The sequence below is a fragment of the Zootoca vivipara genome, chromosome 16 (genome assembly GCF_963506605.1).
Source record: "Zootoca vivipara chromosome 16, rZooViv1.1, whole genome shotgun sequence".
Taxonomy (NCBI): domain Eukaryota; kingdom Metazoa; phylum Chordata; class Lepidosauria; order Squamata; family Lacertidae; genus Zootoca; species Zootoca vivipara.
The window spans coordinates 33,208,730-33,235,746 of NC_083291.1; the positions used below are offsets into that span (position 1 = coordinate 33,208,730).

General features: G+C 41.2%; 1 protein-coding gene across 1 annotated transcript in view; it reads right to left on the bottom strand.

Annotated features, from left to right (window-relative positions):
* Positions 1–27,017, bottom strand: part of NFIX (nuclear factor I X) — a 246,160-nt gene that overhangs the window by 111,798 nt on the left and 107,345 nt on the right. Inside the window, 1 exon segment of the mRNA XM_060268739.1 lies at positions 10,780–11,311. Within this exon segment, the coding sequence (XP_060124722.1) occupies positions 10,780–11,311 (532 nt within the window).

The following is a 27,017-nucleotide window of genomic DNA, read 5'->3' on the forward strand; positions in this document are numbered from 1 at the left end:
TCCCAAATGCCCACTGATTTCAAAAGGACTTCTGCAAGTCTGACTGCACATTCTAAGAATAGGTAGCTAACCTGTAGCTCTCCAGATGTTGTTGGATATCAACTCCCACAACACCTGCAAGGCCACAAATTAGGCACCCCTGTTCTAAGATTTCAGATCTCCCAGGGGACTACCTTGGTCCCATAAGATAAGGTGAGCTAGACAGTCAAATAAATTATAAAAATTAATGTTAACAATTGCTGTTTTAAGACAAGCAAAATGGTGATAAACCGACTAATCAATTAGCTGCTTTTGCAGGATTTGTATTGTTGCCTTAGTTGTGAAATGTTCGAGACCCCACCCTTCCTCCCTAAGCCCTAAATCCCAGATTTCAGACAGATGTATTCTAGGAGGATATTGGAGGGTGGAGCAACAACACAGCTGCTATCACCCTCCTCCCTCCAAACCATACAACCCACAGACAAAGGCAGCAAGAGCTGCTCTCTTTCCTAAAAGCATTCTCCTCTTCCCCTTGACCTGCCTGCCAGATCACTGAAATGGGGAGGCCATGAGACAGAGCCTGTGCATGGATGTTTGCAAGTTATCCTGTCCTGACCCCTGGATGGAACTGGTGAAGCAGAGAGGAAGCAGGCAGGAAGAGACCTAGTCACTCCCTGATCCCATATCCCCTCTCCCCCACCCACCCCCATTTCCAAAGGGCCAAATTCCACCCTGTGAGGATGGAATAAAGTAATGTCCCTAAATGGGAGGCTCCGTCATGTCTTGGTACAGTGGCTCTACTGAGATCAGCTCACACATAGCCAGTCTTCCTCCTCCCTTGGAAAATAAAGCAAACAAGAACTAATATAAGGGTTTTGTGGCATCCTGTTGAAAGGACCTTTCAAATCAGATACCTACGCAGAGATACAAAGTGAAAAATCACTGGGGATCAGGCTTTGAGAGGTTTCACACCAGACTTTTTTTTAAAGATTTGGCCCTGCCCAGTGCAGAAAATCCCAAATACCTTCCAATTTCTAGCACAGGTGCGGGGAAGATTTGACCCTCCTGATGCTGAACTGCAAGCTCCCTTCAGCCCCAGCCAGTATGGCCAATGGCCAGTGATGGTGGGAAACCAGAGGACCATGGCTATCCTAGAACTGTGCAGTAGAAATTTGGAAAAGACTCTATCAACCACCAGCTACTCCTCCTATGTGCCAGAGGTTTAAATGACTCCAGAGCCACCACGTGCTCTGCTTTTTAACCAAGCTGGTACTGGTCTGGATGCTTCTCCATATAATGGTTACTTGTGAAATTAAGTTTATGCAGGAATATAAACCGCATGTGAGTAAGGTATCTGTGTGTGCCTTACTTTACAGAAAATAATCTTCTTATTACCTTACTCACATGTGGTTTATATTCCTGCATAAACTTAATTTCACAAGTAACCATTATATGGAGAGGCATCCAGAGGACAGCCCTCTTGGGGTACCTTCTAACCCAATGATTCAATATTTGCATCTGGTTCCAAGTCCTATTTAAAGATAGGGAACCCCAAGAAGGGAGAGGAGGGGGCTTGAACTGGCCCATCAACAGTCAGCACCTAGACAACAGATTGAGAGGGCAAACAGGTCACCCACTAAAGTGAAATGCCTTGTATTTCTATTTAAATTATAGTAATTATTTCTAAATGCGCATCTGTACATATAAATTAGCATGTGCACATTTTATACAAACCTGGGTCCTCTTTTGTCCTCTTTTTTGCTGAAGAATTACCTCTTCAGCAGCAAATTGTAATATGAGCCAAGTTAAGACACTCAGCACACATTAAATTGAGGGGTTTTTTGAGTGAAAGAGACTAGCTCCCTGCACCCCCGCCCCACCCCCATGGTCCAGTTTGCTGAAACCTTTGGAGGTTTGGAATACTGTACATAAAGGAGGTGCAAGATGATCAGGTAACACTGTGTGTGGCAAAAGAAAAGCCCACTCTACAGGTGGAACTACAGTTCCTTTGATGTAGAAAGTGTGGGAAAGGAGTGTGATATGCTTAACTCCATGGAAACACTCAATTCACATATGCCACTTGTAGCACTTTAGCTATTGACTTTTATATTTTGAAATACTGGATTTGTATGGTCACTTGTTAGCCACCTTGAATTCCTTGGAAATTCCTAAGAAATGAGACATTCATTTTTAAGCACTAACAATAACACAATTGGCATGAATATGAGAAAAAGACAGAAATGAAATGTTAAAGGAGCTTGCATTCCGCTTTTAAATCAATTGATAGTTATGAAGGAACAGAGATTTACCATCATATTTCAACTCCCTCCCCTCAACCACTCTGCAAAGAGGTTCACACTTTAATTCCTGGAGAGAGAAGCAAACTTCAGAGCAAGGTGGAAAATAACATTAAGTCCACATTTACACCATGCATTTAAAGCACCATAAAACCACTATAAACAGTCAGGACTCCCTGAAATGAGTTCTGGGCTGTAGTTTGTTGAGGATTCTTAAGAGCGCTAGAAAACCCCTATTCCCCTCACAGAGCTACAATTCTCAGAGTGGTTAAATAGTCAATTAATCACAGGGAACTCTGGGAAATGCAGCTCTGAGAGGGAAATAGGGGTCTCTTAACAGGTTTCAGCACCCTCAAGAAACTGAAGCTCCTAGAATTCTTTGGGGGAAGCCATGACCATTTAAACTGGCATCATATAGGAGGTGAACGTGGCCTAAGAACCAGGAAAGTTCCTGATCTGCAATACCCTGCCCGTTTATCACGGGCGAGATCTTGTGCCTGATGCCAGTCACGGCTAACAGGGCGGAAGTTCACAAGCCTCAACCTGACGTCATGCATGATCCCTGGAAGGAGGCATACAAGGCAGCTGCAGCATCTCCAGGCACAGGCACTGGGGAGAGGAGGTGGGGCAGAGAAAAATCTGTCCAGAGCGTGGGGGATGGGAAAGATGCCCAGATAACCTAGCTGAATCTTTCTTCCTCTGCCTACAGCCAATGTAGAAAGTAACTTATTGCACCTGGGGGACTGTGAATTAGTTCATAATGGGTGGAGTTTTTCAAAACAGATACAGTGGTACCTCTACTTACGAATTTAATGCGTTCCGAACGCACATTCGTAAGTCAAAAAAAATTGTAAGTCGAATCCCATAGGAATGCATTGGGAGAAAAAATTCGTAAGTTGAAGCAACCCTATCTAAAAATTCGTGGGTAGAAAAAATCCTATCTAAACCGCATCCAAGATGGCGGAGGGAGCTCCATTTGTAAGTAGAAACATTCGTAAGTAGAGTTATTCGTAAGTAGAGGTACCACTGTAACTGTTTAACGTATTATCCAAGGATCTCAAAGGTGAGCAAGGAGATTCATGGTGAGCCAATAGCTTTGCTGAGTTGGGGAAAGAGCCAGCATTATGCATGGAAATCATAAATGCCAACATTCTAACTCAGACTTTCTCAAGTGATGCTGGTAAAAAAATAATTTAAAGATTCATCTTAACCTCACTTTCTCAGCTAAGCACCATGTACTTTAGTGCACACTCATATTTCTCCTCTGGTTCAGTAACCCCCTTTCTTTCCCAGAACCTAATCTTAGAGCACCTTTTATCCCTTGTCTGGCTACTCCTTTATGTACCTCTTTGCTTGTGTACGGTCAGGAGCTTTCCAAAGACTTAGGGGGCGGTATTGTGGAGCTTTCCACTTCACAATGGTCTGCAGACAAACTAGTCTGCAAGCTTCAGAGCAATACCAGATTAAATTCGAAACAATTCTTCCCTGCTGAACAAACTGTACTACTGCAAGTGACATGGGTACCTTTTGGCATGACTATCATAGGTGAATGTATGAATGTGAATGCACCTGAACCAATGGCTTCAAGTTACATGAAAGGAGATTCCAACTAATCATCAGGAAGAACTTTCTGACAGTAAGAGATGTTTGACAGTGGAACTGATTCCCTTGGAAGATGATGGGTCACTGGAGGTTTTTAAGCAGAGCGTGGATGGCCATCTGTCATTGATGCTTTAGTTCAGATTCCTACAGTGAATGGGGTTGGACTAGATGACCCTCTGGATCTCTTCCAACTGCACAATTCTATGAATCTCATACAAGTAGCGAGAGAGTAAATTGGACTTTCCATCATACCTTCAGGAGATCCAGTCCCTTGGTTAAACAAGGAAGCAGGCAATAATCATATTGAACAGTACAGGACAAGCACATGGGCCAAAATGTGAGACTCTGGTATGCCCTAATTATATCTGATAGTTTTATTGCCTTTTTATTGCATATCTTGTTCCATGCACTGGACTCTTTTAAAATGCCCTTCTCATGTAGGACTCCATTGTTAAAAGCAGAACACAGCATTTCATCCTAATTTAAAGGACAGACGGAATGCTCAGTGCATAATGTAGCCTTGCTACCATTCCCCCAAATTCATTACACGTGGAGTAAATAATGCATTATTGCCTTGGCTCAAAATATGCCAGACTATCTTGCAAAGTCTGAAATGCTGGGGTAGCCCCCTTTGAAAGAGAAGACCGTGGGCAGCCTGCCTATCTTAAGAAGCTGGTTACTGTCGGCAAACAACAGACAACTGCTGCAGTGTTGTGGCTAAGAGCTGCATCTGAGAGGCTGCTGGTCCACATGTTATCTCACCTGAAGGCTTAGCCTATCTCAGCCTCAGTCCTCTGTAAAGCGGGTATGTGAAGCGCTGCAAACAGTGTTTACGTACAGTAAGAAGTTCTATTACTATCTGGTGTGTGAAAGTCTTTACCCACCTCCTTTTGCAATATGGGTAAAGGGGTGGGGGATCCAAGGATACCCAGAACTCTTCCGAAAGCACTTCAAGAGGACATGCCTAACCAATATAGCTCCTCAGTGCTGTGATATACCTCCTGCCGTATATCAAATGGAACGGCTGGCAAAAGTTGAAAAGTGTGCTTAGTGTGTCCTTTCTAGAATCTCAGTCAAGCAAGCAGACACATGCAAATCCTTCCTATACGATGACACATTGTTCTATTGCATACGTGACCCACCTTGGCTCCATAACAGGTGGGACTGAAATGAATCATAAATTCATCAATAATGCAACCCGAGGGAGAAAAGCCAAAGAGGAAAGGATAGGCAGCCTTTATGCTGTGCACTCTTCATACGACGCCAATACTGGACAGTGGAAAGAGGTCACTTCGCCTTTTCACCCCAGAACAACTCCATAACCTGAAAGTGATATCAAAGAGATGTCCGGGGAGAAATCTGGCCATATTGATGGACAGCCCTAGATCAGACGACAAGAGCAGAGAATAAATGAAAGTTCCAAATGGCAGGAGCAAGGGGATACATGGTAGAAGTTGCAAACAGGGAGGGTTGCCAGACTTTGGATCTAGTAAAAGCACCTTCCTGTTTGCAAAGCATGCATCTACTAATGGAGGCTGAGTTAGCTGTTGCATAGTCAGTGTCATTTACACAGCTAATAACAAATGCTCCTAATGTGGCAATATAGAAGAGGCCTTTAGCAAGTAAATAATCACAAGCGATAGCTCTTTGCCTACCTTCACCAAAGGAAATAATAATATAACCAAACCAAACAAAAACCTCACACAAATATACACCCCTAAGAAGAAATGGTTCTTCTTTTTAAGTATTCTGAATCTAGAGATCTATTTGTGTAGCCTTTAAGGCTGTGTACAGAGCAAGCATGATGTAGTGGTTAGAGTGTCAGACTAGGCCCTGGAGACCAGGGTTTGAACCCCACTCAGCAATGAAGCTCACTGGGTGACCTTGGGCCAACCACTGCCTCTCAGCCTAACCTACCTCACAGGGTTGTTGTAGAGATTTGAGCTCCTTAAATGCAACACAGTGCAACAAAATAATAAACAATACAGAAGTTTTCTATTCAGCTTTGCAGAGCTTTCATTTACTGCCATGCATATGTTTGTACGAGTCCATCCCAGTGGATAGTATTTGATCAAATGGGTTTTGCAGGTTTTCAAGGGCTTCGACCTGTACCCCAGGAAAGCTTCAAGCTCCAAGAAGTCAGACTGACAAAGTTGCAAGAGAATCATAGAATCGTAGAATTAGAAGGAATCCCAAGGGTTATCTAGCCCAAGTCCCTGCAGTGCAGGAATCTCAGCTAAAGTATTGTGACAGATGGCCATCCATCCTCTGCTGGAAAAAATCTCCAAGGAAGGAGAATCCACCACCTTCCAAGAAAGTTTGTTCCACTGTCAAACAGCTCTTCCTGATGTTTAGTTGGAATCTCCTTTCATGTAACTTGAAGCCATTGGTTCAGGTCCTACCCTCTGGAGCAGGAGATAACAAGCTTGCTCCATCTTCCATGGAACAGCCCTGTAGATATTTGAAGATGGCTATCATGACTCTCGGTCTCCTTGTCTCCAGTCTAAGCATACCCAATTCCCTCAACCATTCTCATAAGGCTTAGTTTCCAGACCCTTGATCATCTTGGCCACCCTCCTCTGCACAGGTTCCAGAGAAGGAGACCGTTCCACTGTTTAACAGCCCTTACTGAACTTATGGATGAGTGAACCAACCTGGTGTGATTGTCATAAGCACCTATAAGATCATGCCTGTGACGACTCATACCTTTGGAACAGTTTTAAAGGTGTTTTTTATATTAAAAAATACTTTAGCAAGTGAAATAAAACATACTCATTTAGCTCTTTAAGAAGTGCAAAGCTTCCCACAGAAGTAAAATTATCTTAATCAAAAATGAACTGCAATCAGTTATAGAAAAAATGCATTATTTCACTGACTTGTGCAGCTCGTATCAAGAATCAGAAAATTGATTGAATAGGATTCCACAAACCCCTTTATGGGAATGATATCCCCTTGCCCTCTCCATTCTGTTTGTACATTTATCAGGCTTCCAATGCAGGATCAGGACTAGTGAACAAGTAACAGTAAGGGGGTGCTCAACTAGGTAGATGTGGCACAGAAGATGTGCGATCGGGATCACTTGTGGCTTCTTTAAAATGTAACAGCTGCTCTGGGAGGGCCCTGAATTGGATTGGGACCACTTTCCCCTTTTGGTTCCCCCAATTAAAATGCCTCCTCCCTGTCCCCACTGCTTTTTGTTCTGTGGGGTGAAACACAGAGAAATGAAGAGATTTGCATAGAGGTTCTTCTCCAACCCCCGCAAAAGCTAGAAGCTTGCATCATTTTTACAGCTGAGATGAGACATGTTAAAGACTTGTGATGAAGTTATGACAGTTGGCATTTCTGTCAGGCTGTTATCTACACATTATTTTTCTAAAATTTCTCACTACATTTCTTAATAGGACTGAAGCTATTGCTTAGATTGGGAGCCCATTAAGGCAGAAATTGTCATTTCTGATGTTTATAGCAATAGCTACATAGATAATACTGCCACCTTTTAAGGGTTGAACTTCATGCCATCTTAGCAAACACGTGTTCCCAAGTCCACATTTGGCAAGATAATGCAAGTGTGGATCACTCACAGATGAGTTTTGGGGGTGGCAGGGGGGAAGGAGCGTATGCTTTACCAATCCAGTATCCATTGAACATGCCCCAAACCCACTCCCCAACTGGGATTTACTTCTGGATACTTCTGGTTCTGCAGCCTGGCTGCTGAAAAATCACTATTTAAAAAATAAAATTAAAAAACAGGTGGCAGCTGGGGAGAATCAAGGATAGACTCACAATTGTCTCCCCATTGGGGTAGCCTTTTAATATAGAAAGGGGAATATTAAACTTTTAGATTACTAAATAAAATTATGAGGAAGCCATTGGGCTAGGAATACTGTTTTGCTCATAAAATGATAGTCCTGCTCATAAAACCAGCAAAAATCAAGATTGGTGGCCTAAAGCATTCATTGCTGTCCTCTCCTAAGAGTGATGGCAGAAGGACAAAAGCCAGGATAAACAAAGCATCTGGGCTTTAATTTCTAGGCGCCAGTGCAGGATGAGCTTTGAAACTCAGGTGAGCTTTGAAACTGCAGAGCGTTCCTCCACTAGCCCAAGCAGTTGGTTCTCACCCAGCAAGAATTCTACTTCCTCCACTTTGACTCCTAGATTTGAAATTGAACAGAGGCAAATCTGTAACTATGTGACCTAGCATGCAGAATTGTGGCCTGCAAAAATAAGCTTCGGCAGCTAGCCATCATGGCAGTCCCTCCACGAGGTTTTGCACCCTGCTCCATGGGGCAGCCTGTGGTGCAGGGGGCAAAGGCATCTTCCAGGACACAGCATTTTCAGGGGGTTGGCTGTACTGTTATGGGGAAGAAGGGGCAGGGGTGCGAGATTCTGCCAGCACCGTTGCGCACGCTTAACTACGACTCCAACCCATTGTTTTTGACATCCAAGTACATAAATTAAAAGGAGGCCTTATAAATGAAGTGATCTTTCTTGCATAGGGTACATCTGTTAACAGAATTAAAAAATGGGATTAACCTTTTGTGACAGATCATCGCCATCGCCATCACCAGGACACTGCTGATTATTTGTTATCCATTATAAGAACAACAAAAATCACTCATATGAAGAGCTCTTCTGATATCTTTTTCTATCTTATAAGTGTGAATTTGGTTCTTCAATATGAGACTCTGTCGTTTGCCCTGTCCTTCTTCCTTAATATTTTCTACAGTGACAGATAATATATTCCTGAATGTTCAAAATATGACCCTGCAGCATTTCAGATGAAAAGGAATCCTACACAGATAACCCTAACCCAAAAAATAGCCTTGGGGCTGGATCACTTTCCTGAAGGTTTCACCGTGGCGTGAGCCTGTACCGCCCCACCATGTGCATGTGCGTGCACATGCTCAAGAATAGAAGCATAAAATGAACACAATGGACAGTTCAGAGATCAAGTTACATTTTTTAACTGCCCAGTTGGTTGGTTTGCCAGCAACAAGGGAAAACTGCCTTAGTCACTATAATATAAATGCCAGAGGTGATCCCGCTGGCTCACCTCACAAAGTTTCCCTAGCAGTTGCATGCTCAATTCAGTATTTAAGTGGTGATAAGTCTTTGGGACAGTATGTCTCAGCTCTATATTAATACTGTAAATAATCTGGATAACTTTTAAAAACATTTTGTTTCTTTAACTTGTTTTATCATGATTGAGTTTGCAGTCTTGTGGGTATCGTTATGGGCTGAAAGACAGGTAAAAATCTAGTAAGTGGAGGAATAAACAGACAGAAAGGGGCATACTTTCTTTGACACACCTGTGTATGTAAGTGGAATATGTGCTAGACAGTGGTATGAACATGAGGTGGAATTTTGCATGCCCATGCTCAGATTCTGCCTGTTTGTGCATGTGATTATGTGGCAGGCTGGCAGAAGGGAGGGGAATATCTCTGTGATAAGAATGTGTTGTATGTAAAATTGTCTGGGAAGGTCAGTGGGGGGTCTTTACTTTAAAAACAGGAGAAAGAGAAAGGAAGAGAATTTGTAGAAAAAGGAATAGGGGAACACTGTTTGTTACTTGCCCAGCCTGGATGTGCCCTGAGCTGTGCAGAATAGATGATAAAAGTGTGCCAGAAATGCCATCCACAGGCGCTGTGATGAACCTCCTGACATTGTCCAGAGGCTGCTGTACACATACTGGGTGGGCACATTCTAAAAAAGGAGAGAAGACTCCCGACAATATTATTAGACTGAAATTAAAGAAACACAAACTGTGCTGGGATACATGAGGCGGCAAAGATAAGACTACTGAATTTAACACAGCCGAGATTTGCAGTTATTCTATATAGGGAAGGAAATGTGCAACAAGCAAAGAACTGGCAAAGAGGAAAACAAGCCTGATATCGGGCCTCTTACAACTTAAGACGAAAATAAAAGAAAAAAAGAAGTGAGAAATAGGGGAGTAACAATAGGAGAAAGAAGGAGAAACGTTTTTGGCTGAATTAATTTTCCTTTGAACTTGGTGCAGCAAAGGGTAAACGCACCATCACCCGGCTGCCAGCCCATTCGGATTTCAAAGTCTGCAGCAAATAGAGTGTACCTGGGGCAGAGGCTAAAAATTAACCAGTATTTTTTTAAAGCTGGAAAGAAAACAAAATAAAAAGGGAGCTGAAATAAATATATAAGAAAAAAATTAAATAAGAACATGTGTGCACAAACGTGCAGGCAGCGGGGGGGGGGGGGGTTGAAGAAGAAGAAGAAAAAGAGGCCACCGAAACAAAAGAAAAAGGTTCTAAAATTCTCTTCCATAATCCCTTTCCCCTGAGAACCTTGTTCCTATGTGGGACAGCAGATGCGAAAAATTCAGTTTTATTGCTCTAAGGCTGCTGTACAAAGCATAAAAACGTCCAGGAGTGTCTGTTTGTATGTTTGTAGTTTGCAAGCCGTGGGCACGCCGATATGCTAAATCAAGCCAACAAAAGAAATTGGGGTGGGGGGAGGGGAATCAAGCAAAGGAAACAAAAGCCTCACCTCAAGATAAGCACATTTCTTAATTCCAAATTCTAATAAATTTGATTTCCTGTTCTCTCAAATAATCTGTCATTTACATAAATATTCTTATTCTGTACCACCCAGCCTGCAGAAAAGGGGGTTTTCTTCACCCTGGGAAAGTTACAGACATTGCAGGTAGGAGAGAAACAGGAAGTCAAGAAAGGCCACAGTAACTTTTTTTCAAACTACTAAGTACAGTGGGGTCATCCCAGTGCATTTCTGAAGTTAGCAATTTGTTAACTATGGATGAAAGGAAAAACATACATAGGAAAACACACACTTTGGGAGGAAAGCAACCATCTTAAAAATTAAAACACAAAATATAAAAACAGTGAGTCGTGCTGTTTGCATGACCTACCAGGAGTGTGAACAAAATACGCCAAGTAAAGATCCAGTTCTTTAATTGTGACTCCAATGTGGTGTGGCTGGACGCAAAGGCCCGGGTTTGAGCACTGCGGCGACTTGTATAGCCGCTCCCCGTCAGTACTTTCAAGAGGGATCCCTTTGAACAAGATGACCATAACTAGGTCCAGCCTCCAAACCTTGTCAGCCTGCCTCAGGCAGTCAATCCTGCGGATTTTGCCCTTCTGATCTGGGTTGGAGAGGACACAACACGGTGCTTTCTTGCCCGTGATGGTCAAGACGAAGTCCTCGCGAAATTCCGGGCGGATGTCCTTGCGTAGCTTGGCCAGCAGCCGGGATGCCCATTTCTGCTTGATCTCAGGCTTTTCACCAAGTAATTCGTCCTTCACGGCGCGCTCCTCATCCTTCGACATCCGCTTCTCATGCTTCTTAAAGTACTTTCGTTTCCGAGCTTGCAGGTTGAACCATGTGTAAGAAAACGCACGGACATGAGGAAGAAGAGCTTCAATGAAGGGGTGGAATTCATCCTGGGGAGAAAGGGCGAGAATAAAGGGTGCAAAACAAAAGAAGAGGGGGAAACATTAGAATAAGAAAATAGAGAAGGGAGAAGAATCACCCTTAAAGCTGAAATTTATATGTTAAATATATATATATACACACACACACAAACTGACCAAAATTAAGGGAACAAATATGCAAGCCCAGAATATGATCCAACCCAGCAACAAGATAAAACACAACAGTAGAAGAGGGACGCCAAGCAGGTATGTTGGGAGTGTGGAGGATTAACGCTGTTTCCAGAATATCACCAGAAGATAAATTTGGAGTTTTTTTAAAAAAAATTTAATTGAATTAAAATTTGACTACCTTTAAAAATAAAAGTAATAAAGTTTGTTTGGAAATGTTGCAATTAAAGACAAAATTGGCTATGATATCCCTTGCAGGATACAATGCTCAGGATAATTTATATATACTCGAGCAATTATTTTAGGAAGCTTTCTGACTTTATTTTTTAAGTAAAGATTTCCCTAAAGCTAAAAACATCCAAGAGAGAGGGGGAAAGTCAAAAGTGGAAATAATTACCATTGCTCTGGCTCATCCCGGCGAAGCTAAGCCCCCGATTCAGAAATTCTGGGCTCAGAATTGCAGAGTGTGGAAGGGGGGTGCTATTGGGGCCGTGAGGTGGAAGAGGGAGGAGGGGAGAACACGGAGGAAAGTAAAAAATATAAAAAGGAAGTGCACAGAAGAGTGCAGGGTATTTCTTAAATTGGGTGGAAAACAATTGTTGGCTGCATTCTCTAGTGCAAACTGTTAGCCAATTATTATTATTATTATTTTTAAAAAAGTCTTATTTAATAAAAACAGTGGGATAGCAAAAAAGGAGGATTAAAAATTGAAGAAAGCAGGTTAGGAATGGAAACATCAGTGGGGGACAGAAATAAATCAACATCACCACACACATACACACACAAAATATGTTTTCTTTTTTTTAAAAAAAGCCAAATGTCTCTTAAGGATAATAATAATAATAATAATAATAATAATAATAATAATAATAGGAAGGATGAAGGGAAAAAATAAAAACAGGCAGAATAACAGCAACTGATCAGGAGGGGGAGTTGAGAGGGGGGAAAGAATCTCTCTCAGCGTTGGCAAAAATGCAAAGATGCAACTTAGATGTGGCTCCCTCCGCCTGAGAACAGGGGCGATCGTAGGTCTAGGGGAAAAGGGACAGACTCCGCTCTGGAATCAGCTGTGATCGGCTGCTGGCAAAACCCAACTGCTGGGGTATGAGGGATTTTGTTGTTGTTGTTGTTTCCCCCCTTTTTTCCTTTCCCTTTTTCCTCTTAAACTCTCTTGCTCGCTTGCTTTCTCCTTTCATGCTCAGTCCCCAACCATTTGCCTGTGCCAATGCCAGCAGAAAAAAAAGAGAGAGAGAGAGAGGAGAAGGGATCCACCTATTTGGCAAGGAGACACATCGTGGAGCAGCCAATGGCTGCATCAAAGAGAAAGGGAGGTGGAGGGGGGAGAGGTTGGCGGAGAAGGAATCAGGGAGGGGGTGGCAGAGAGAGAGAGAGAGAGAGAGAGAGAGAGAGAGAGAGAGAGAGAGAGAGAGAGAGAGAGAGAGAGAGAGAGACTCTGCAGTTAAGAGATGGAAAACAATTTGCCAAATCGACAAGTTCATATCTAATGAATAAGCAAAGTCCAGCCGCAATAAAAATTTTATTGGCCAGCAGATTTTGGCAAGGAGGTGACTGGCAAAATATTTTAAATAAATAAATATCATAGCATCCACCCACCTCTTCTCTCTCCCCCCCACCTCCAAAAAAAGACAGTCCCACAAGGCCTCAGAAAAAGCAGCTGTTCCGTCTTTCTCTCTCAATCTCATTCTCTTTCTGTCCTCGCTGCCTTTCCAACTATTTGTACAAAAAGATGAAAACCCTGAAAAATATTTCCTTCCAATTACAACTCTCTCTCTCTTTCAATATGTATGTGGTTAAGATATAGCCGCCCTGTTTTTTTCTCAGTTCAGGTAGCATTAATTTAAAATGCATACAGATATTATTTCTTTGCAAGTTCCTGGTATTGCTACTCCAGGCCTCAGCAAGCATCTTGGCTTTCCAAAACTAGGGTTTCAGTCAGCCCTATGAAGCTCTGTGCCACTTCCTTATTTTCTGCAATTTTCACCCCAAGATTTGCCAAAAAATTAATAATATATGCAGATTAGAGCCAACGGACCAGCATCACAATATGAAGTTATTCACCTAAACCAAATCCTTATTCCCTCTATTAAAATTTTATTTTAAAATGGCAAAGCTTAAAATGCATTGTTTTGAAAGTTTAATTTAATCTATTTCATTCCAACACCCACTTTTCTGTTGCTTATTATTGCTTCATGCCACATACTCAACTAAAAGGGCATCAGAAAACATGACTCTGTGGGGGGGGGAACTAAAATAATTAATTTTGAGGGGAAAGAATAAGTACATTAAAAAGTACGAAAAAGTATGAGGACCAGAGAAAAAGAACGGTGGTGCATAAAACAGGAAAGCAAATGGGTGATTTAAAAGGGCAGAGAAAGGCAAACGCGAGAGAAGCTAAATTGTAAAAATGGAAAGATTTAAGAAAGAAAAGGAATGAAGGGACGCGAGAAAGATTCAAAGGCTTGCATTAGGGAGTCAAGAAAAGGGTGTGGCCTTGGGGTGCTTTTGCTGGACTTTTCTAAGTGCCGTCCTCAAGGAATTGGGCACAGAGAAGGCCGTGAGGCAACAATAGCCGAACTCATAGTTGCTTTATTAGAAGACAGCTCTGCTTGCTTGCTTCCTCTAATTCAGCCCATCCATGCACAAAGCGTCTTACCACCCGCAACCTCCCAATATCACAGGACAGAGACAGAGAGGTTTGCATCAAAGACGGGTGAATTTACAGACAAATTCAGGGCTCTGGTCCCACCAGAGAAAAAGAGCCCATGTACGCCTCCCTGCATCACCATCAGATATACTCAGAGCACCTCTAACCCTGACTTCGCTCGCAGAGCTGCCACCCTTATTCCTGCAACACCCTCGACAAGCCAGATGCTCCGGCGGGGTGCGCAGAGATGGCACAAAAGACAGACCTATGCCGAGCATTTGCCTACTGCCCACTGCCAGCTCCAGGCCTTGCTGCCAGCTTTCCAGCAACTAAGCAGGCAAGCTAAATCAGAGCTCTCGGATTTGTGCTCGCAAATCGCAGGGTGGAGGCTTTCCCCCGCCATAACACGTTTGGCTGGAGATTTTTTTGGGGGGAAATATTGCTGTTTTTCTCTCCCCCACCCCTCTCCCGCCACTTCACAAATCTGGCACAGGTCAGCCTGAGATACATTAAAAGCAGGATACGGGGCCCTCCAAACCCTCTTGCCGCTCATAAATATGTTGTCTGCTTGAGAAAAACACAGGCCTCCCCACACCTCTCCATGACCTTGGCGACAAACCCCCAGAGGACTGTAGACAAAGGTGATCTGTCCGCAGCTGTGTTAGGTAATACCTGAGCCTGCCCCCTTCCCCTCCATCAGGCAGATTAAAGGTGGGTGCGCAGGCAGGCAGTTGAGGTGGAAGAGTTCCATCCCGACACAAAAGCTCGGAGATTATTTTTCTATATCTGTGTCAAGAGGGGGGAGGGTGCAAGTCGAAGTTCAAGAAAGTAGAATAAAAGAGATAAAGGGAAAACGAACTTGTGCCCTTCTCTCCCCCCCACTCCACTCCCCCCCCCCCAAAAAACCCACATTTTTGAAGTCTGCCATTGAAATTCAAAACTCATTTGAAATTCTCACTTCCTTGTTACCTGGGAATGTACAGGTTCCCAGGTTTTTGTTTTAGGCCCAGGATCCTCCTTTACAAAGGACTGCGCGACCTTCAAAACATTTAAACAACTAAATATAATGTATGTTTTTAAAACAACAAGCAACTTTTGGTGTGGAACGAAACTACAGTACAATCAGTCTTTACACTCTTGGAAATATTCCCGTGGGGGGGGGGACATTGCAGCAAATTAAAATTAATTCAATTAACACTAACTTTATAGACATGTGCATGAGGAGCTGTGAAGACTAGACTATGAAGAACATTAAGAAGAATGAAGAAAACAAAATGAAGAGCAAAACAAAGAAAAAACCACCCACTTCTGTCACTACGACCCGTAGCATTCCTTTTCTTGTGATCAGAAGTGCTCAGTGTACAAGACAGAGGTGCAAAAGTACAGCCCCTTTGTCAAGGTCAGGTGGCACTCAACAAATACAAAAGCCAGGACTTGTAACAAGATGCTATATTTAATTATAATAAAAACAGCAGCAGCAGCAACAACAACACTGTTCTGTGAAAAAGGCCTATCAAGGCTAGGACATTCTTGTTTCCTAGCCTTGATAGGCATTTTTCACAGAACAGCAATATTTTTACACACTTTCAGGGCTGGCCAGGAAGCTGCAAAGTACACCTAGCACCTCCAAGACAATAAATGTACTCCTAGGGCACACCTCTTGGGCTGCGCATGGATTTACTGATACCCTTGAAAATATTGTCACCCCAAGCAACCACTTGGGCTGCTTGTGCACTTGGGCTGGCATAGACAGCGTCAGTTTACAATACGACGATTGTCACAGCCGAAAAGCTCAACATTCTTGACACATGCATTGAACTAGCATATAAGATACCGTAATTGGTGTATTATGGCAGAATTGGGCGTCTATGGAATTATCTGAAGTAAGTTGCACATGGAATTCCACAGAAGACAGGAAAGCCGCTGTTCTATGGAACAGGTTTTGATTCCTTTAAAAAAACGCAACCTCATGAATACAACAGCCATGCTGGTTCTGCTATAATACATAGGGGTTTGTTGAAATACCGGTGTAGGTACATGCTATTTAAGAAACGTAACACAGAGGGATGGCAACAGAAACAATGGAAAGGTTGTCGAGCATCACCACCCATCCCTAGCGATTGCAATGGGAGTGCTGAATGCCCAACACCGAAAACCAGCAATTCATTTAGGAGCATTTATTATAGGCACCTTTGAGAATGAATGCACACTTTAGGACAGCCGTCCTAGGCAGATTCACTCCATTCCAAAAGCACAGCAGATTTACGGAACTTTAAAGCCCGAGTTTGAGCTTTCTAGGATACAGCTTATAATGGGATCAAACCACCGCTCGCAGTTACGATGCAAGCTTGATTCCTTTCCGTGAGACATGTGTGGTCATCTGGGGGGGGGTGTGTCAGTTTTTAATGCAGAAAATTAGGAACCTAGGAAGGTTTGCCATGCTGCAGCTTAATGAACAAACATTATTTTAATATTTATTTTCAGTGTTTTGTAGGTTAAAACTCTGCACAAATAACCTGGAATGAATAGTATTTTAGGAAAACCTCTCTTGTCTTTAAGGCAAATCAATAAATAAACAGGGGAGGGAGAAGTAGAGGCAAGTAGGAAAGATATGGAAACTTCAGCCATTAGTAGAGGGGGGAAAGGGGGGGAGAGAAGGAAAGAAAATATGCTGATGGAAAGACAGGTTAAAGGAAGGAAGTGAGAATGAAGGGGAAGTAAAGATTTAAGAGATTCAAATGAAGAAGAAAATTTCACGGCCAAGTATGGCTTTCTCCGACTCAGAGTTTAGATGTGGGTTGCATATACCCCCTCACAAAAATACCACCATCTCTTTGTTCTCACAATATAAAGCAACCTTTCTCTCTTCATCAGTTCCAGATTCATTAACAAAGTATGATGCTAAAGTGGAGAAGTTCTTAAGAGCGTTGTCTGAGAAAGACCTTTTTGCTCTCTTCCTCTCAAAGCAAGGGGTTTTTTGGGGGGGGGGGTAGAAACTCCCAAGTCTTGTAGAGAGCTTATGAGTTTTAATTACTTCAAGTCAAAACTTTCTAACTCTGGGCCTCCCCCCCCCTTTTTAATGGTCTGCTCGTTTTGGGAGTCTCTCTCCTTCTCACTTTCACTCTTGTTCAGCAATAGGAGCACCGTGTAAAGCTTTCTTGGGGTTGTCATAGAAACAGTCAGTAGCACCCTGGCAAACTACATCCCTAGTGAATGAATAGCACATAAATTTCTACTCTCCAAAGGGCTAGTGAGACCTGCAACATATTAGCCTGTGGCTTGCCCCTGCTGAACCCCCCCCCCCCGAGTGCCAAAATAATAATGCTTTGGCCAACAATGAGTCAGTAGGATTTTGTGTCCAGGTTGGCCCAGCTCCAGAGACTGTAATATGGGGTACAGAATTTGTGGGGGGTGCATCTTGCCTTTCCATTATTATAAAGAGTTATGAAATACAAGATTTCGCAACACAAACTGTGATTTAAGTAGAGTTCTATAAAAACATGGCCAACCACAACTGAGATTTCAAGGAAACAAAATCCACTAGAAGCAAACAACAGATTCAGCCGTGGGTTAGGGCAATTAGACTCCTCCTCATCATTGCCACAAATAGACATAAATAGACTCCCGATTATAGACTTAAAAAAAGAGATTTTCATGTTGCACTCTTGCCTCTGACACAGATTTCCATAATCAGAATGCCAGCCCAAACCAATCCAAATGATGCATCAAATATACCCTATTTAAACCACCCCCAAAATTAGATAAAATTCATTTTCACAACCAGATGAAATATTTGTTCACTCAGATCCTCATTTTGCATATTACTGTACACAATTAAAACCTACAGATGACTATAAGTCTATGTAATAGTTATATCACTTTGATTCTCCTCTTCATTCTTCAGAGCTAACACACAGCGTCTGCCTGAAAAGTTTTTCCCTCTCTGACCTGATTTAGCACAAACAAGAGAAAACTGTGCGGCAGACTCAACGTCCTAACGAACTTGAGTTAATTAATGCTAGGAAAGAAAGAAGCTCCCTCTCAGCCTCTTGAATCATGGTTCACTAGCCTTTTCAATTTTCTATTTCCAAAAAAAAGGTGGGGGGAGGTTGCATTCAAATATTTTTCCCGTCTGAGCAGGGAAAATAAACAATACACAGAATTGGGGAGTGGGGGCAGAGTTAGAGCAGCACCGGACAAATGTGTGCAGGAACACACTATTTTTTAAAAAAAAATGCTAAGTTTATTTTAATATTTCCATCTTCTATAGTAATGTGAGTTGGCAGCAGCATAAGTGATGGAGAGGGCAGGAATAAATGAGTCAAAGGTTTTTAACTAAAGTTACAAAATGACTCCGTAATTTCACATTCAACTAAGCACTTGGAGTTAAGGGCAGAAATAGTCGGGAGCCGAGAAAATGTGTTTGTGGTTCTTTTCACATTTCTACCATTCTAAGTAACAGGGACAAAGAATAGCTGGAATTGTGACTCTCAGGTAATTAATCCAGTCCTGCCTTCTGTATGTAACCAGACCTCTATTCAACACCTGGATTTAGACTGCAAGATTGAGAGCCTCTTTGATTACAAACTTACTGAATAAAACTGCTCAGCCTTCTAGCAGAACTGGTGCCCTTTAGCTAGAAGGACTAGGCTCTCTATTCATCAGAAGTAGGTACATTTTGTAAAGACGTACTTAGGGTGCAGCTCTTGAGCACACCTATATATAGCCATGACAATTCCTACAGAATAAAGAACCAGATCTGTGACTGGTTTTTAACCAGCTGAAAGTTACGAATCATTACATGATGCCAGCACTCCAAGGGCACTACTCCAAATTCAGTGGAGACACCGTCAATTCTAAATGCTTCTGCTGGTGAAAGATACTCAAGACATTTAGATAAAATATGACTGAACCACACTGTGCTACCATAGCTGTCAGTAACCACCCCAGGCTGACATAACATTCCACCAAATCGGGTCAGGCGTAGTATGAAAGGAGTAGCACAAACCAGAGATAGCTTGCATTAGTACATTTTCTCAGCATTTATTTTATGGTAGCAATTATCCTAACGAAGCAATAGGATGTTTACCAATTTCCTCTCTATTTATTGGTGATTCAAATACAGCTGATCCAAATTCACTTCCACTTTTAAAGAAGAAAGTGGCTGCCTAAGACATCTCAGTGTGTAAATATATGCCATGCAAAATTAAAGAGTTTGTTTTGCTTTTGTGGCACAATTTGGCTTACAGCTACTTTTTTCAAAGACCACAACCTAGAGTTGCAAATAAAGCTGAAAAAGTAGATGGGCCTCGCTATATGTCTTTAGTTGTACAACCACAAAGTCATTTGAAAACCTAGGGCTTTTTATGGATATTATCCTTGATGTAAATTTTACGAGCAGTCCCAAGATCTGGCCAGTTAGGACAGAATATTATTATAGTTATGCTCAGTCCTTTTTTTATGGGGGGATGCAGGGGGACGCATGCCTCTAAACATTTTGTGAATCTAAGTTTGGCCTCATTGTGGGGCAATATTTCAATATGAGTAGGAAAATGAGAGTACCCCTAAACATTTTTTAAGAAAAAAAGCACTGGTCATGCTAAGAAACTCTTTGTTGGGATGGATTGAAAGCTACTGGCCCAGGCGTGGCAGGTATACCAGCACTGAGCGATCATGGAAGGCAGGGAGCCATAGCTTTTACTGGATAGAAAGAAGATACTAGAGAATTAACACCATCTCCTAAAGGCATATCTAATGGAACATCCATCTTAGTTGTTTCACTACAGGAATTAAGATTTTTATCAGACAAGCGCATAAAATGAAGTAGATGGCAGCACCCATCTTTGATGCTCTAGATACATGAATCGGGGGGGGGGGAACAATGCATATGATTTACACATAACATTTTACAAACATATGTGATGACTTACACTCTGGCTGTGGACCATAGCTGCCAAGTTATCCCTTTTTTTAAGGGATTTTCCATTATGCTGAATAGGCTTCCTCACGAGAAAAGGGAAAACTTGGCAGCTATGCTGTGGACAGATAGTTATTCCTCTGGAAAAACAGGAACCATTTTCTTCTAATTGCTATCACAGCACTGGCCCTGAGTGAGCCTTTATTTCATACTAGAATAATCTTAGTTATTTATATAGTTGAGTTGGATCAAATATCATTTACTGATGGATTTGGATTTTTAACTAACCCTACTACAGACTCTGAGCATCTGCAAGCTACTGTATATACAGTATAAACATTCAAAACGGAAACCAAATTAAAATTAAGCAGAATAGCACCAATTCCACAATCTATTTTCTTCTTTCACTTCGCCCTCCCCTTGTGATGCTTCTCTATTTACCACCCTCCCAACCAACTTTGGCTCTCTCACCAAGCATTGCCCAAGTAATCTCCAAACAGTGGTAGCTAGTTTTTAAGCAGTCCCTAGAAAAGTGGAGAAAGAACTGTCCCAGCTGGATGCAATCAAGTCTTGCATCCCTACAAGGAGGAATTCCTAATTTTTAATCGTAACCCAATTTCTAATCACTTTCTCAGTCCCACACCGTCTGCATTCTGATTTAAGTATGGTTCATCAATATTAGAATGAGCCAATATAAGAATGAGTATCAGGTTTGTCAGCCCCATCCCTCTCCTCCCGCTCAGGTGCAGCTGCAAGAACAGAAGCTTTCACTGTGATTTTAAACTAGCCACAGTTCAGCATTATGTCTAAATCGAGACAAACTATGGAGTTATTCTTAACTATGGTTTACTGAAATAAGCCAACTTCAAACTATGGCTTACGAAGCCGCCTTGTTTCAATAATCATGGTTAAGACACAACTCTAAACTGTGGTTAACTGAAAATGGAAATGGAAGCTTCGGATCTCCTCCTTGTGGCCTTCCCAAAGGAAGAATGGGGAAGAGGTGGGTATATCATTTATGTAATGATAAATCATTGGGTCTAAATACATACAGTAATTATCAATTGACAAGATAAAATCCACTTCGGTCTTGTCCATTTCCTGCTTAAAAAAACTGTTTCCAAAGAGTTACGTCCTACCCTTTCACAAACAAAACTAAGAAAATGGTAACTTTTCAAAATCCATTTTATAGAGAGTTGCAGAAGTGATGCAGGCATTGATCAAGAGGGGAAGTGTGTTGCTCATCATATCACTATCCAATTGGTATATGTTACGGTCACACCAAACGTACACACACAATCACTATAGTGTTGACAACACTTCTGAGAGCCAGTTTCAACTTTTCCTAGGGTACAGCTATGTAAACCACCAGCAAATATAACTTGAGCAGAGGCAGTCCAAAATGAATGAATACAAACCATGGCTATGAAGGGCAATGTCACTTCTACAAAACCACCTCCAAATCTCTGAATGCGTCTCTCCATAGACAGACTCTGCGTAAAAATGGTAATTGGGAGAAGCATGCGTCACATCTGTCCTTTATTCCAATAATCAACTGCATTAAAAGAGACGTGGTACCCCATTGCTACAATGCTCTTCTGCAGCAAATCTCCTCTGGGTGTTAAAAAAATAAAATAAAAATAAATTTGCAAGATTAAAAAAACCTACAAGAAGAATTTTGATAACTAAAACCCCACACCAAGCACAAACAGAAAAGATACATAAATATAATGAAACATGAAATGTCTCAAAATTAAAACAACGGCAGCAATAGCACAACATTCACAGAGAAGGGTGAGTGAGTTGTGCGCCTGTATTGTGCACCTGATGAAGAGGGTTCTAATCTACAAAAGCCAAGGCTACATGAATTCTGTTCGTCTTTAAGGTAACACGAGACTATTCGCTGGTTTTGCTGCAACAGAGTAATATGACTATCCTTCCAGCTTTCAACATCCTTGTGCAAACACGAAAAGCAACCCTCACCAACCGCCTCTCGTACCTGAAACACTGAAATATTTTCCTCCCCTTCGTTGGTATATAAGCTCAGAAGTCCAGCTATTCCACACAGGTTTATTATTTCAATCCTCCAAGAGTTACCCAGCTTTTCCCTGCCCTACCCCACAACATAAAATCTTGCTTTTGTAATCCAATGCACTAGGCAACAGGACTCACCAGTAAAGTGTCTGTCAATATAAAAACCAGAATGAAATGATTTAGTGTTCCCACAACTTCAGCTACCAAGATTCATGTCAGGTTTGTGAAATATAGATTTAAAAGAAAATATATATATTTAAATAAAAATAATATTTTTAAAAATCATCTACAGCAACAGTAGAATCACCTTCATTTAAACAACCTCCATCCCCACCCATATGTTTTTACTCTCATCTCTACCTCTTTATTGTTCTCCATAACTCAGAACACTATAGGAAAGCCATTGGTAGAAAGATAATTTGCCTGTGCATTATAAGAACAAATAATTCAGACTGGTGGACGATGAAACCAATTTAAGTAACTGAGAAAATTCTGGTTTAATTGCAGTGGAGATGGCAGATCAGGATCTTGGACAAGGCAGAGGTTGGCAACTCAATCAGCTTTGCAGACTAAAGGAAGCCTTTGTTGCAGTTTTAAACTCCCCCCTAAAAAAGCATTTAAAAAGCATTGCACGGAGCAAGCAATAAATACTGCTCAAGCTCTGACTAGACACCCTGGTGAAATTCTGAGTATTTTTGTCTGAGATTATGTAGTGATATTAACATCACCTTAAAAGACTGAGGACCAAAGCAATTGTAGAGAGAGGTGCTGAGTTTTGTCACTCGCACTGGATTTTCATGTCAGGTTTGCAAATAAAATAATATTTTAAAATATATTTCTTCCTAAGTTCCCAGGATAGGATAAAGTAATGCACAGTAATGATTCTACTTTAAGATTTAAATAAAGTTCATTCTGACACACAGGCCAAGTTCTCACTGAGGGGAGAAACCTGCATGCAGCTAGACCTCTTCGGAAAGCAGGTAAGGACATTTCTCTCCAACATTTTTCATTGTGCAGGAAATGTGTTTTTATAGAGGGGCATTTGTGTGCACTTCAGCTGCACTTCAGGGCAGGTACAGATTAACCATCTTTGTGAGAACCAGGCCAAAGGCTGCATCCTGAACACAAGTAGCTCCTTTCGAAATCAGTGGGATACACTCCCAAGTAAACGTGGTTGCCCAATTTATTTCCCAACCCAACAAGACAAAGATCAGGATTCTGCTTCAGCCAGAATAAAGTCTGGCAGTGTCCAGCTTTGAAGAAAAAAAATCAAAAACCCATTGCTTATTTATTTAAATGTTTTACTTATTAAGATGCTGATTTGGACACATCGGGTTAATCTGAACGAAATAGTGAGGGTGTTTTGTTGTTTTGTGACAATGAAATTACTTGCAACAGTGTTACTGGAAATAAAAAAAGGCAAGACGTCTCCCACAAATCAAACTCTACAGCAAAAAAAATCTTAGGACTGTTGTTTTTCAAAAATGAAGATTTTTATGAATCTGATAAAAGAAATGGCCCACATAACCCACTTAGCCTCTTATTCACTCTCTAGCTCACCTAATAGTAGAGTGGGGTGGATATTTAATGGCGGTAGGTTGTTGGTTCCTACACATGCACATACACTGGTGTCACCTATTGGTCTTGACATTAAATGTTGACTCACATGTTTCAATGATTGAGCTATCACAGATTGCTCAACACAGAGAAAATGTTTGTGGCATTCAGTTTAAGCTTGAAAACCATACCGCATTTTCAAAGGAGACAGTCCACATGTTCAGTTGTGAGGTGTCAAAGTGTGAATCAACCCTTATATATCAATGAGTGTTTGCTTTGCAATTGCCATGCTTTGTTAAATTACTTTTTATAGGGCATCTAAATGACATCATCATCAAATTGCTGTACTCCTGCATTGCTTCTGTTTTTATTTTGCTTTTCAGATTGCAGGAAATCTAACATCTTTTTTTAAATAAAAATGGAAACAATTCCCCACCTTTTTATATTTGATGGTTTTTTTTTATTTTTGCAGAGACATGCCAAGTAGGGCGAGTCTATGGTCACACATCTGTACTACTGCACAGTGCCACTATTACTTTACAAGTAGCCATTTTATCAGTGTATTTTTAATTGTATTTTGATTTATACAAATGTCTTTGTTGCCTATTTTCTTTAAAAAACACACACACACACACCTATTACAATATTTGTGTGATAGTGCTTAAATAAAAATGACCTTTAATGCAAATGTTAAAATTAATTTAAATTCCAGGTCAGCGTCATTTGAACACTTTGTTTCCCTCATGATCTTTTAATGAGTGATAAAATACCCCGTAGTCTATAGATAGATAGATAGATAGATGATAGATAGATAGATAGATAGATAGATAGATAGATAGATAGATAGATAGATAGATAGATAATCTGGTTGTGCAATAGACCTTAAATTTGAAAGTGCTTTAGCGCACGCACGCACACACAGCATGCTTAAAAGGAATTATCTCTACGCTATCTACATGGTTATAATATGCTCACTATTCTGGACATAACTTAGTAGGTTATAAGTATGCACACGCAGATACTTGGAAGTATGGAGAGTCAATTCCACATGTAGCGAAATAGCTGTGACTAGGAGAAAGAAGTCTACAGAAATTTATCAGAGAAATTTTCAGCCATTGGGAGTTCTGCCCATATGAGAATCTGCGCCACAGAACAACTATTTTTTAATCATTTGGGCTCTCCGTTATTCATTAGGTTTGTGTTGTTTTCAGCAACAGACCTACTACGAAAGGGGGGGGGACCACAAGGACTCAAAGTTTCACAAATAGGTATTCCCTCTTCTTTCTTCTTCAGCACTTCTCTTCTGAGATCGTTTTTTAAATTATCATGCATTTATCATTTCATATCAACTGTTTATAAGCCCTTCGTGGCTCACTCAGAAATGGAATAAGGACGCAAGGACAGGAAGTCTTGCTGCAGGGAGATAGCCATACTCTATTAGTTACTTTTTTAAAAACACATACACACAGGAGACAGCTGACTACAGCTGGAGCAGGGATGCACAAAACTCGAATAAACAACAGGCTGAATAAAAAGTAAAAGCTTCCTCTAGTGGCAATGCATCACTGCACTGGGGATGGGGAAGAGAGAGGCGTGATCTACATCTAGCACATGCTTATGCCCACTAAAATGAATTGTTATTATTATTATTTTTAAAAAATCTATATCACCCTTCATCCAAGGATAACAGGTTTACAATATTAAAACACAAAAACACATGCCATCATAACAAACAATAACTCTCCCCTCCATACACAGTTTAAAAGACCAGAGATTGTTTGATTAGGCAAAGGCCAATAAACAGGGAGGGGGTAGTGAACCAGTGGTCCTCCGGACGCGGCTGAACTTTCCGCTTCCACCAGCCACATCCCAAATGGCCAATAGCTGAAGACTGTGGGAGCTGTAATGCAGGAACTTCTAGAATGCCACAGGTTCCCCACCCCTGGGCCATAGTTTTGAGGGTATTCAACACTACTGAATATTCAGCATTCAGTACTACATGAGTATTATTATTTTGTTAAATGGACCAGTAAAAGTTCGATTATCTTGCAAGGAAGCAAAATAAAGTTTACAAGCTAATACAGGCATGGGTGGGGGGAAAGAGTCACAAAAATCAAATTATGGGAATGGCTACCATAGAGGATCTCATATTAGCGGAAAACCTGCCTAATTTTAGTAAGGGGGTTCAGCAAATGTCATAATTCAGTTATTGATTATATGCTATTTTCCTGTTATTGATGAGTCTACAAGGACACAGGAACACAGGAACAGTATTATTTAAAAGGAACATGTTTTTCATACCCTAATGCCAGCATCACTGCCTTTGTGTGCAAAGAAGCACATATGTTTATTTTAGAGATGCTACACCTACAAAGGAAAAGCAGATACTTAGATAAACCATTAAAAAAAACACCCAATAATAAATTGCTTTAACAAGGTTGGGTTGTAAGATAATTTTCACAGGAGCTATGGATGCAATAGAAAATATTTACATTGGCAAGGGTTGTCACAATGTACTGGGTGGAAAATTCTAGTTTGTTACTGTCGTCCATCAATGATCCAACAGTAAAATGTACTAGGAAGGCAGCCTCATGCTCAGGAGATATTTAAATCAATCACTGTCTAAAGACAAGAGTGAATGAACAAGGATGTAATAAATTTTCCTCTAAAACAGGAGGTGTAAAGGGCTGTTTCTAGGCCTCATCATTGCAGATATAAATTTTAAATGTACTCTATAGTCAGCCTCTTCCCTAGGACACATCTGTAAAAACATCCAAAAATCCCACACCTTCAAAAGCTTATTGTGCCCAGTGAACGCAAATTCAAATAAGAGCGTATTCCAACATGGCCACACTGCTGTTCACTCTTTAGGGAAGGGAAATTGGGACTGGATGAGTTTTGCACAGTGGAAGAATAAAGAGCCAGAATAAAATTTAAAAAATTAAATATCTACAAATAAAGTTTCCTGAACTCAGAGCATCTACATAACTACAAATTAGTTGTGTTCACATGTTACATTCCCTTTGGCTTAGCATGAATGAGCAAGGTACTAGTGTACCGCTGTTCTCAAGTTCCCACTTTGCTCCTTCCCTTCTGCTCTCTTGGTTGCACTGGAAGCAACAAACCACAAGCCTCGACTTGCCACGTTATCCGAACCTTGTCTCGTGGTTTGTTCCCTCTAAACCAAACACAAGTGGTAAGCCAAGAATAAATGCTGCTTGTCTGCATTAAACATTAAACTATGGTTTTATGTGATGTGCAAACCATCCACAATGAGAAATTATACCAAAAACAGGAATGCAGGAGGCTTGTACAACTTGCACAAGTCATCATGCCAAATGCAGCATACTAGCCACATATTATGGGCTAGTGGA